This window comes from Eurytemora carolleeae, unplaced genomic scaffold (genome assembly GCF_000591075.1).
Source record: "Eurytemora carolleeae unplaced genomic scaffold, Eaff_2.0 scaffold741, whole genome shotgun sequence".
Classification (NCBI taxonomy): Eukaryota; Metazoa; Arthropoda; class Copepoda; order Calanoida; family Temoridae; genus Eurytemora; species Eurytemora carolleeae.
Genome location: NW_019396634.1, coordinates 124,418 through 136,493, shown reverse-complemented (window position 1 = coordinate 136,493; position 12,076 = coordinate 124,418). Strand labels below are relative to the sequence as shown.

Here is a 12,076-nt window from a genome sequence, read left to right as displayed (position 1 = left end):
TTGAAAGCTTGTGTCCATGTTGACATTGACAGTTTACAAGCTTGTATCCGTGTTAACATTGATAGCTAACAAGATTGTGCCCGTTTGGCATTGATAGTTTACAAGCTTGTGTCCGTGTTGACATTAATAGCTGACAAGATTGTGCCCGTGTTTGGCATTAATGGTTTGAAGCTTGTGTCTGTGTTGACATTGATAGCTGACAAGATTATGCCCGTGTTTGGCATTGATAGCTTACAAGCTTTCGTCCACGTTGACATTGATAGCTGACGAGATCCTGCCCGTGTTTGGCATTGATAGCTTACAGCTTGTGTCTGTGTTGACATTGATAGCTGACAAGATTATGCCCGTGTTTGGCATTGATAGCTTACAAGCTTTCGTCCACGTTGACATTGATAGCTGACGAGATCCTGCCCGTGTTTGGCATTGATAGCTTACAAGCTTTCGTCCATGTTGACATTGATAGCTGTTGAGAAACAAAAGATTCATATTTTTAAATTGCAAAGGAATTAAGTCCTTGCCACAAACTCTGATTTTATAATCCCTATATCTGAGCAATCCAATGGTGTAGGCCTTAGATATTTGATAGTATGACTTCTGTTACATTAAATAATTTAATTTGAAACTTCAAAGGTTTACACAGTCAGGTTGCAAAGATAAAGGCATTCGAATATTTGATTTGTAGCAAAGACTCAGTTCCTTTGGGAAGTTGCCAGGGATAGATGTGTTTGATTTCTATAAATTAAATTCAATCCAATTTTGGTCTATTATTCAACAATCTTTAAACTTTTATATGTGATCTTGTTCTATATGTTTTCATTCAAAACGCCTTCACTGAAAAAAGAGTAAAAAAAGAGAGAAAAAAAAAATTATGTTTTATTGTTCAAATTTTCCAACACCTAAACCAGTGTGTCAGGGAGTTACAATAAAAAGGATTACTAATATTTTATTCTCCCTAGCTTAACAATCCTTGGTCAGATGATACAATAAATAAATAGATATATGTTTAGAACAACCAGGTTTCTGAACGGAATAATTCTACAGAAAGATGAGATGATAATTCGACTTCAGGAAAGTTAAACGTTGTATTACTTTTTATTTCCTAAAAAATTCCTAAAAAATTATTTATTTTTAAATTGTAAAAGGAAAAGGCCCAATATTAACCTCATCAAACTTTAGTGAAACAGATATTTAGGGGTTTGGGAAAAGGAACTGAGTTTTTGCCACAAACTGAAAATTTCAATTCCCGCATCTTTGCAACATGACCGTGCAAACCGGCTTTTGATATTATAAATTTATTTTTTGATCTAACAAAATTAGAAAGAAATAGAAAATCAGAGTTTGTGGCATAGACTCAATTCCTTTGCAAGTAATTGAGGATGCATTAACTTTTGAAACTCAAGTCACTGCTTAATGTTTAAATCATCGAAATACACTTTGTATACTTAGTATATTGGGGAACTCGGAAGACTCATGGGAATGTTCTTAACTTGGTTTTGAGACTAAATTAAGTGGGTCAACATTAATAGCGAAAAGTTAGTTTCGCGGTAAAAATCGTTAAACGACGGGAGTAACTATATGAGTAACCATGGTAGCGCTGAGTCCTCAAGCTAGGATATAAAACAATATAAATAAATTAAGGTGGCAGTATAGTTTAAAACAAGAAAAATTGTTTAACTATGATTTTGAATAGAATCTTGTCAAAGAGTTCTTGGACCATGAGACTACAGCAGTTATGGTAAATTTTTTTAGTTTCCGAAAAAAAGGAAAAGTTCAGGAGTTCAGTTGCCAGTAAAAAATTTATTATCTAGTGTAAAGTTGAAATCGGCGTCAAACCTTACAGAAATCCAACGTATGGACCCGCTACGTATAGCAACATGGCGTATTTTCCGGGAAAACATTTTTTATATTTTTGAAAAATTAAACGATTTTGTAAACTATTATAGCTTATCATTATCATTATCATAATTTCTATTTTTTTTAACATAACCTAGACATTAAAGGAGCAAAATAGTTTAATACATACATTTTAGGTTTGGAAAAAAATTCTTAAAAGTATAAAAAAAGTTCTCCAGTACTGCTAATATGATTTCATAAAATTTCGTTTTACCATTTAAATAAAAGGATTTTATGAAAATTATATTTACTTTACACTGATAATTTAATTTTTCAAAAATATAAAAAATGTTCTCCCGGAAAATACGCCATGTTGCTATATGCAGCGGGTCCATACGTTGGATTTCTATGGGGTTTGACGCCTTGAAATCTCTGTTTGTATGTCCAATAAAAACTTAAAAATCCATTCACCAATGTGCTTACATTTTTAATTGGGGATAGAAATGTTTTTAACTTGGTTTGAATATTCTAAACTGAGTAGGTGTGCAACTTTACAGAGAAAAATTAGGTTCCAAATTTACAGACAAAGCTAATAGATCTCTTATAGTACTTATATATATATATATATATATAAACCTGGAGTGATCAAGTTTTATTTTCCTTTCTTATCTTCGACTTGATTACTAATAATGATTAAGGAGTAATTAAATCTTATCATAAAATTAATTAAATGTATTTTAAGTAAATTGTGTTATGACGGTGGTGGAACACTTTGAATTACACTAAAACAAGATTAGTTATTCACACATCAAGAAAATTATATTTGTGCATTTCTTTCTGAGTAAAACTTTTCTCAAATTTTTATGGTTTCAGCAATTAATCTTTGTATTATTTTCTCAGAACATGTTTACTTCTCTCGTCTTTAGTTGATAGGACTTCCATTAGCAATATGCGCAATACTAATACAGTCGTCGTAGTACATATCAATACAATGAAGACGACTTTCAATTTGATTTTATTCTATACAAAGCTTTCAAACAAAGAGAATCTATAAATTAACAGCCTATCTTTGTTTTCTTAAATTTGTAATTAAAAAAAGCTTGTAAGAAATCAAAAGTTATATAGGAAAATCGTATTCATTTTGTTGATATAAACGCGCAAAAATTGATCTGTAGCTGGATATCTTCGCCAGATTCAAACAATGGTATAACAGTTATCAAAATACAATTTGCATGTATAGCAATAATTTTCTTTGGTTATTAACACACAAACGTTTTTAAATGTAATTAAAAGCAATTTTTATCAAAATGTGGTCAAACTTTTAGCACATTCTGTTTTTACTGAAAACAATCTAGAACTGCACAATGTCAACGAGTCAATTAGATTCTCTAGGATTTCTCTTTTTCTTACTTGCAGCTTGTACAATGTACATTGAGAGGAACACATTTGAATGATCAAATTTATTTCGAAATTAGGAACATTTTGTTTTAAATTTTGATCGGAATGACAAATTAGATATCCTAAACACTCTGTTCGTACTTTCAAACAAAATGTTAGTAATTTCGAATTTTTTTCGAAAAGTTTTTTTAAAAAAATTACAGGTTCTCAAAAAGGTATTGATCATGGCGGGTGTCTTGATTTAGTTCATCCACCCTAGTATTTTAACCATTTCATTGCAATTTTAGACATAAAAAAAATTTATGACACTTGCCGCTATTTATAATTGCGCATTTTGGTTGTAAAAACAAGCAAAACATTTTCTCAAATGAATATTCTTTGTTGGATGATTTGAAGATGACATTTTAAAGGAATAACTTTTACCCCGGTTATATATAGAATATATAAACATATTTTAGTGACTTAAAACTAAGACTAGCTCTCTGGCCGAATGTGGAAGTGGATAGGACAGGAAAAAATATTTATCAATTCCTATAAATAAATATTGTATTTTACTTCAGGGCTGTGTAGCAAAGGAGAAACTAATAAAAGCACAATATGAAGCACTCGCTAATTTGAAATCCCTTTCATTCTGCCAGGATAGATATGGACAGGTAACAGAATATATATAGACAGGTAAACAGAATAGATAAAGACAGGTAAACAGAATAGATATATAGAGTAGACAGGTAAACAGAATAGATATGGACAGGTAAACAGAATATATATGGACAGGTAAACAGAATATATATAGACAGGTAAACAGAATATATATATAGACAGGTAAATAGAATAGCTATAGACAGGAAAACAGAATATATATAGACAGGTAAACAGAATAGATATATACAGGTAAAAAGAAAAGATATAGACAGGTAAATAGAATATATATATATATATATAGACAGGTAAACAGAATAGATATAGACAGGTAAACAGAATAGATATAGACAGGTAAACAGAATATATATAGACAGGAAAACAGAATATATATGGACAAGAAAACAGAATATACATGGACAGGAAAACAGAATATATATGGACAGGAAAACAAAATATATATGGACAGGAAAACAGAATAGATATAAAAGGTAAACAGAATATATATAGACAGGTAAACAGAATATATATAGACAGGAAAACAGAATATATATGGACAGGAAAACAGAATAGATATGAAAAGGTAACCAAAAAAGACAAATAAAACGTATTTTAACCATTTAAAAAACAAATTCCTAAAAGATAAATTAAAAATTACTTCGACCGAATTGCAGTATTAAACTTTAAATAAAAAGTTAATTTTCTGTTTCCTTTAATAGCCTAACAACACTTAAAACATTTATCCAATTCTGAGCTCTGTTTTAGGTTAGGGTGGATTATAGGTATAGAACAAGATGATTTAGATTAACTAAGAACGAACTTATATTTAACTTCACAATATGTAAATATAAATAGAAAATTCGATCAAAATATAGATAATTATTTTAAATAAGTATAAATATGAGTGACAAAAGCAAAAAAAAACCTAGGAATAAGGGTACTTGAAAGAAGGAAATTTCAAGAATTACCTTTAAAAATAATTTTTAGAGATTACAAAAGGGCCACAATTTGGTGCAATGCGTGGAACCTTAAAATTAATTTAAACAAAAAAGGTTTAGAATTTTAATTTTTATTCTGTTTATTTTACAGGCCCGTGATACGGCACTAAAAATTCTGCAGAATACAGTTTATGAAATGGTGGACAAAATTTCAACTTGCAAGTAAGTATTTTGGCGTTATTTTCATTCTAACAATTGTTATTTCCAAAATTAACCTGAAAGGTTCGTCCACGTAATTGCAAACGCCATCCATATTTATGAATGGCAAAAATAAAAATAATCAACTTTTAGTTAGAAAACAGGGATAACTGTAATATGTCTGCTCAGACATAGGATATGCGGGTATATATGCCCGGGTACTATTTATTGTTGCATGATCCAAGCTGCAATACAAGGATACCGGTCTAGTGTTTGCTTGTACCAGCCCGTCTATTATTTCCATGAAGTTGACCCAGCGCGTTTTCTGCAACAATGTTAGGCAGGCCATGTCCCACAGTGGATACCGGACAAGTATAATTCTGACAGTCAACATTAACATGGAAAATCACGTCTACAGACCCCTGAAAACCGTGAGCACCATCTTTCTGTGGCCCAGAAGAATTTCTGATTAAAATAAAGGCAGGACATTTTATCTCTATATGAGGAAGCTCAGTGCGTGAAATGACCTTACTGATTGGATAAACATACGCTGAACTTACTTCTGTACACCAACACAAACAATCCCACAAGACCGCACTGCTCTTTTAAAATCAGAAATACTTGGAGGTTCAGTTCTGTTTTATACCGCGGAAGTGTAGTATTGAACTTCAAATTATCAAACAGAACTAAATACTCCGGATCATAATAAGTTTTTCACTAAAACTTTCTAAGATCACTGTTCAATGAGTTCAATACAAATTACAAACTTAAAATACCCACAACACTTGTCTGATTGAATTCTCGTCAATTTTCGTCTAGGCAGCGTCAGAAAATTTTCCAAAAGAGTAATTTCCGAACCATTTAGTTAAGTTGTGCTCTAATTCTATCCCATGTTATTGACAGATTATTAACAAGTATCTAAAACAATGATTGGTTGTGCTTACAAATCCATTTTTCTCTGTTAAAAGTTGAATTTCGTTATTTATGTTAAAGATTTAAATATTTTGCAATAACTGCCTGTTCACACTATTCATATTGGTAAAATCCAGAGGGGATGATAGTTCTCTACCTGTGTGCTCAGTTAGTTGTAATGTATAACACTTACAACTGTTCACTAATATTGATATACTATAGGTTAGGCCAGAACCTCCTTATAATAAACAAATATGCAGTACGCTCTCGGTATAATTTATGGCCTATACAGTTAGTAAAGGATTAGCGTACATCATCACTCTATACGCTATAACCTTGTTGGTAAAATCTGTCCTAGGTCTGACGAGGATGCAAAAACGCACCGAAATATATTTCCGACTTGAATTGTGCATTTTTTTCAGACAGAGAACACTTAGAACAATTGAATAAAAATATTTGGGATTTTCCTAGAATAACTAGCTGAAGTCCCCGGCGCTGTCCGTGGAATATAAAAAATTTGTAATTATTTTAACTTAACCCCCAGGTTACCCTAAAATAAAATTCAGCCAATTTGTTTCAGCCGTTTGGCCAGCTATATCTAACAAATAAATATATATATGTATACGAAGAGCTTTCTTATATAGAAAACTAGCATACGAAGAGCTTTCTTATACAGGGTGTCCCACGAAACATGACAATTGTAAGTCGATTTGGAAGTCGTCTTTGGTATTTGAATTTATTTGTGACATTTAGTCTTCTATCTACTTTAACATGTATGATTCTTGAAACAATTATCACATAATTCTCCTAGCCCTGGCATTTCCAAAAAGTGGTCGAGGTTTTTTGTGCTTTCAATATTACCGGAGATATAAAGAGTTTGGTTCAGATTTCAATTTTGTTAAATAAAAGCAAAATTGTCGAAATCTGAACGAAATTCTTCATATCTCGGGCAATATTGAAAGCACAAAAAAGGCAGACCACATTTTGGAAATGGCAGAACAAGGGAAATTTTGTGATTATTATCTCTAGAAATTTACTTCTAAAATTAGATTGACAAATAAACGCAGCAAATTATATCAAAAATCAAGACGACATTCAAGTCGGCCTGCATACTGTCATGTTTCGTGGGACACCTTGTATAGAAAACTAGCTGGACTGCTGGCGTTGCCCTTGAATTTAAAAAAACTAATTTTTAAATTTTTCTTTTGCAATTATCACCCCCAAAAAGGTTCGACCAGAAATCGCTAACATAAAGATATATATATATATATATGTATAGACGAAGAGTTTTATGAATTGCTTTTTAAAACTTTAAAACAATTTCTGATGAACTTGTTCCTCCATCTTTGTGCTATCTTGCTGTTAAATCATCTTAAAGTTTCAAGTTGGAAACTTATTCAGAATCTGCAATTCTGCATTCGAAACTTTCCAGATGCACTTTCTTGATATTTTAGAATTCATCACATTCATCGATATCTATAATATTCACAATATTTATAGATATATTACGTGTTCATCATATTCGTTGATCTCTTAAGAATTCATCATATTCATCGATATTTTTTGTATTCATTAGTATTTTATTAGTTATCACTATAATTTTTCCATGTAGAGACCGAGCTGTCCACGGACTGCGAGATGAACTCTCTGCAATGGCAATGGCGCACCGACCTCTCGAGGATATGGTGGCCAAGCTGCAGAGGAGTCTCCAGGCTACCGTCAGCCTCACCAGAGAGAATAAACAACAGGAACTCTTCGATGGTCTTAATCAGGTAATTGTTCGATAGTTGGGTTACCTAAATAGTGTTCATTGTTTATTCTTTTCATAATTAACATTGTCATCATCATTATTATCATCATTATCATTATCACTATAATTATCATTATTATCATTATCATTATTATCATTATCATCATCATCATCATCATTTGCATCATCATTCTGGTGTGTTAATTTATTTTGCATTTCAGCTCAATTTTCTGAGTAATTGACCATTAATTTACCATATTCTTTCTGGAACATTCAAATATAAGACTCACTTCTGCAGAATATTTAGTAGAACAATTAGTTTTGTAGCAAATATACAAATCATATTAATATTTATCAATAAATATACAAATCATATTAATATTTATCAATAAATATACAAATCATATTAATATTTATCTATAAAATATTTAGGAGAACAATTAGTTTTGTTAGCAAATATACAAATCATATTAATATTTGTCAATAAAATATTTAGTAGAACAATTAGTTTTGTTAGCAAATATACAAATCATATTAATATTTATCAATAAAATATTTAGTAGAACAATTAGTTTTGTTAGCAAATATACAAATCATATTAATATTTATCTATAAAATATTTAGTAGAACAATTAGTTTTGTTAGCAAATATACAAATCATATCAATATTTATCAATAAATATACAAATCATATTAATATTTATCTATAAAATATTTAGTTGAACAATTAGTTTTGTTAGCAAATATACAAATCATATTAATATTTATCAATAAAATATTTATATTTAGCTGGTTTCATAATTTTACAACTAAAACTTAAAATTAGCATTAAAAATTTTATTTTATTTTATGCAACTTTAGTTAGTATCCCAGCAGAAAACTGCTCTGGAACTCTGTCATTCAGAAATTAATTCTCAGAAGCTTACAAAAGAAATATTATCTGGTAAATATAAAATACAAAAAAATCTTATATTTTTCTTGAAAATTACGAAAATTTTGAATTATTTTTCAGATCTTGAATCACAGAGGGAAATGGCTGCAGAGAAACGAGTACATTAAATGAAATAAATCATGAATGCACAAGTTGTCCCACAATATCTATTGATTCTATGGAATGATTTATTTGTAAAATCTGCCATATCTGGTTGAATAAAATGAATGAAGCTACCGACTGCATCATTTTCTAGCCAGGGTGTCCCAAGATAACTATATGACATGGTTGATAGCTTCTGAATTTTAAAGAAACCAACATATGGATGATTTTTGTCATTTCTTTTTCTTGCGATTAAAGGTATTCTGGGACACCCTGTTTTAAATCAATTTTCTTCGAGTCTGGGAAGTAATAATTGAAAAACTATTCACCGACTTACAGTGGAGACCCCTTGTTTCTTTTAAAACCTCCCTAAATTGTTGGATCATGATTATTTCTTCTCAAACTCATTTTTGTTTGAAGTTTCTCTGAAGTTTAGACCCAGACTAGGAGTATGATAGATGATCAGAGTCTAGCCTCAGGCACTGAAAAACCTGAGATCATAGCTGAGCTCCCCAGCTCTTCCCGCACCCAGGAGGAGCCCATCAACTTCCCGGACTCTGCCAGGGTTCAGCAGGAGAAAACCCTCTCCTGGCCCCCACACACCAGGGTTCATGAGTACAATGAACATGTCGAGTTCCCGCAGACTTTCAGAGTTCAAGGAGAAACTTTAAATCAAGGATCAACAATGATCCCACTTTTGCAGAACCCAAACCAAACCTTGATCAATTCGTTCGTAACTGAAGTGAATCCAATCCCCAGTCAAACAAATCCGATCCTTACTACAATGAGCACAATCCCTGCACCTAGTTACCAAACTCCAATGAACATAATCCTTACAGCGAACAACCCATCTTCATTAACGATGAACCCAATCCCTACACCAATTAATCCAACTCCTAATCCAATGACACCAATTAATACAATCCCTGCTCCCATGAACCCAATCCCCGCACAAATGAGCATGATCCCTACTCTGATGAACCCAATCCCTACTCCTATCAACCCAATTTTCGCACAAATGAGCACGATTTCTACTCGTATGAACCCTATTCTATCTCAACCGAGCCCGATCCAAACTCAAGAAAACCTGGGCCCTCCTTCAATAAACACAATACCTACTCCGGTTAATCAAGTTGTTACTCAAATAAACACAATCTCTTCTCCCACTTATTTGAATTCAGTCCCTTCTGTAAAAGTTACTGCGTATCCAGATATTACAGTCCCTCCAGCAAGACTCAGACTCAACCCGGAGCCCCTGGAGCCAGTGCAAGAGCAAACCCAACCCAACCCTGCAGATTTATCACCATCTACTGAAGAACCAGGAGGAGCTTTGTTACCAGAGAAACTGCCCCATTCTGAAGCGCTAAGTAACCCAGGAAATGATTTATCAGATCCTGTGCTATCAGTACCTGTTCCTAATCTAGGATATGCCGCGGGTAATTTTATAAGTTCTGTCCCAATCTCACTACCAAAGGAAAAACACTTGGAGTCTACATATTCTAAAGATTCTGCTTCTTCAGCAAATGAGGCCCTGTTGCAAAATCTCCAAGCTTTCGAAACCTTGTCTCAAAATATCACAGACAGTGCAATATTATTGCACAATTTAACAGAAACTGCGCCAAAATTGTTCCAAAATTTAACAATAATAGAAAAATTACTGGAGAGTTCCAACGATAATTATTCAGAACCAGTAGATGCTGAAGAGGAAGAGGACTTAACTGTTACCAGCAATCCCCAAATATTTAATCCAATAACTCCATCAAATAATACAACACCTTCTTTAGAAGCTTTAGCCAACACATTTAAGGTGGAATCTAGTGATGAAAATGGAATAAAGATCAATAACTCCGAAGGCAGCCCTAATATCATTAATCCGAGCAGTCTATTGATGAAAGACTCTGTACTAGCTAGACCTGATGTCGTTAATACCACCAGTTTACAGATCAATAACTCCCCAACTAGCACTGATGTTATTGATCCGAGCAGTCTACTGATCAATAACTCTGCAGGTAGCCATGATATCATTGATCCAAGCAGGCTACTGATCAATAACTCTACAACTAGCCCGGATATCAGTGATCCGAGTGGTGTTCTGATCAATAACTCTGCAGGTAGCCATGATATCATTGATCCGAGCAGTCTACTGATCAATAAATCTGCAGCTAGCCCTGGTATTATTGATCCGAGCAGTCTACTGATCAATAACTCTGCAGGTAGCCATGATATTGATCCGACCAGTCTACTGATCAATAACTCTGCAGGTACCCCTGGTATCATTGATCCGAGCAGTCTACTGATCAATAAGTCGGTAGGTAGCCCTGATATTATTGATCCAAGCAGGCTAATGAACGATAACACTGGTATCATTGATCCGAGCAGTCTACTGATCAATAAATCTGCAGCAAGCCCTGATATCATTGATCCGAGCAGTCTACTGATCAATAAGTCTGTAGGCAGCCTTGATGTTATTGATCCAAGCAGGCTACTGATCAATAAATCTGTAGCAAGCCCTGATATCATTGATCCGAGCAGTCTACTGATCAATAAGTCTGTAGGCAGCCTTGATGTTATTGATCCAAGCAGGCTACTTATCAATAACTCCGAAACTAGCCTGGATATCAGTAATCCAACTAGCCCGGATATTAGTGATCCGAGTAGCCCGGATAACATTGATCAGGGCAGTCTACTGATCAATAAATCTGTAGGTAGTCCTGATATTATTGATCCAAGCAGTCTGATGATCAATAAATCTACAACTACCCCGGAAAACCAAACTGTGGTGGGAAACCAAGCATCAGCAAATGTTACACAAACGATCTTGTAACACCGAAGTTACAGAGAACGGGCTTGCTTTGGGTTCTACAAATGCTACAGATAAAGAGGAACTCCTAGGAGAATCACCTAGCAATGGAACTTTGTTCTAACTCTGATCAGCTCTAATATGATTAAATCTTTCAAGTCTTAACGAGATAAACCTTGTACATTTCAAAAACGACACGAGTCACATTTACAGATTTATAAAGATTAAGTAGTTGATTAAAAAGTTTCAAAATTATCATACAATAAATTTTAATCTGATTGTATCTAAATTTTTAATATTGTGCCGTCAAAGACATGAAATTGTTGGAGGTTGACAAATAAGATCATTTTTAATGATATTTTATGATGTTACGTATTCAAATTGCATATAACACATCAAACATTGTTCTGAATAATTTGAGATCGATTCAAATCTAAAAACATTTCAAATTTATTATCAGAGACAACGTGACTTGACCAAGGACCGAATATACTGATTTAAGAATGGTCACTGAACTGCCTTTTAACAATCCTCATGAATCTTTAGCTTTGAATCGGTGATTAAGGATTTGAACA

The 12,076-nt window shown here is 32.9% G+C and overlaps 1 protein-coding gene across 1 annotated transcript; it reads left to right on the top strand.

Annotated features, from left to right (window-relative positions):
• The first annotated feature begins 999 nt into the window (after positions 1-999).
• On the top strand, positions 1,000-11,784 carry LOC111706634 (uncharacterized). The gene is made up of 8 exons (XM_023479546.1): positions 1,000-1,068; positions 1,691-1,735; positions 3,792-3,884; positions 4,960-5,030; positions 7,531-7,690; positions 8,530-8,611; positions 8,681-8,697; positions 9,138-11,784. The coding sequence occupies exons 1-8, from the start codon at positions 1,000-1,002 to the stop codon at positions 11,523-11,525; spliced, it is 2,925 nt and encodes a 974-aa protein (XP_023335314.1). The 3' UTR covers positions 11,526-11,784.
• The last annotated feature ends 292 nt before the right edge of the window (positions 11,785-12,076 follow it).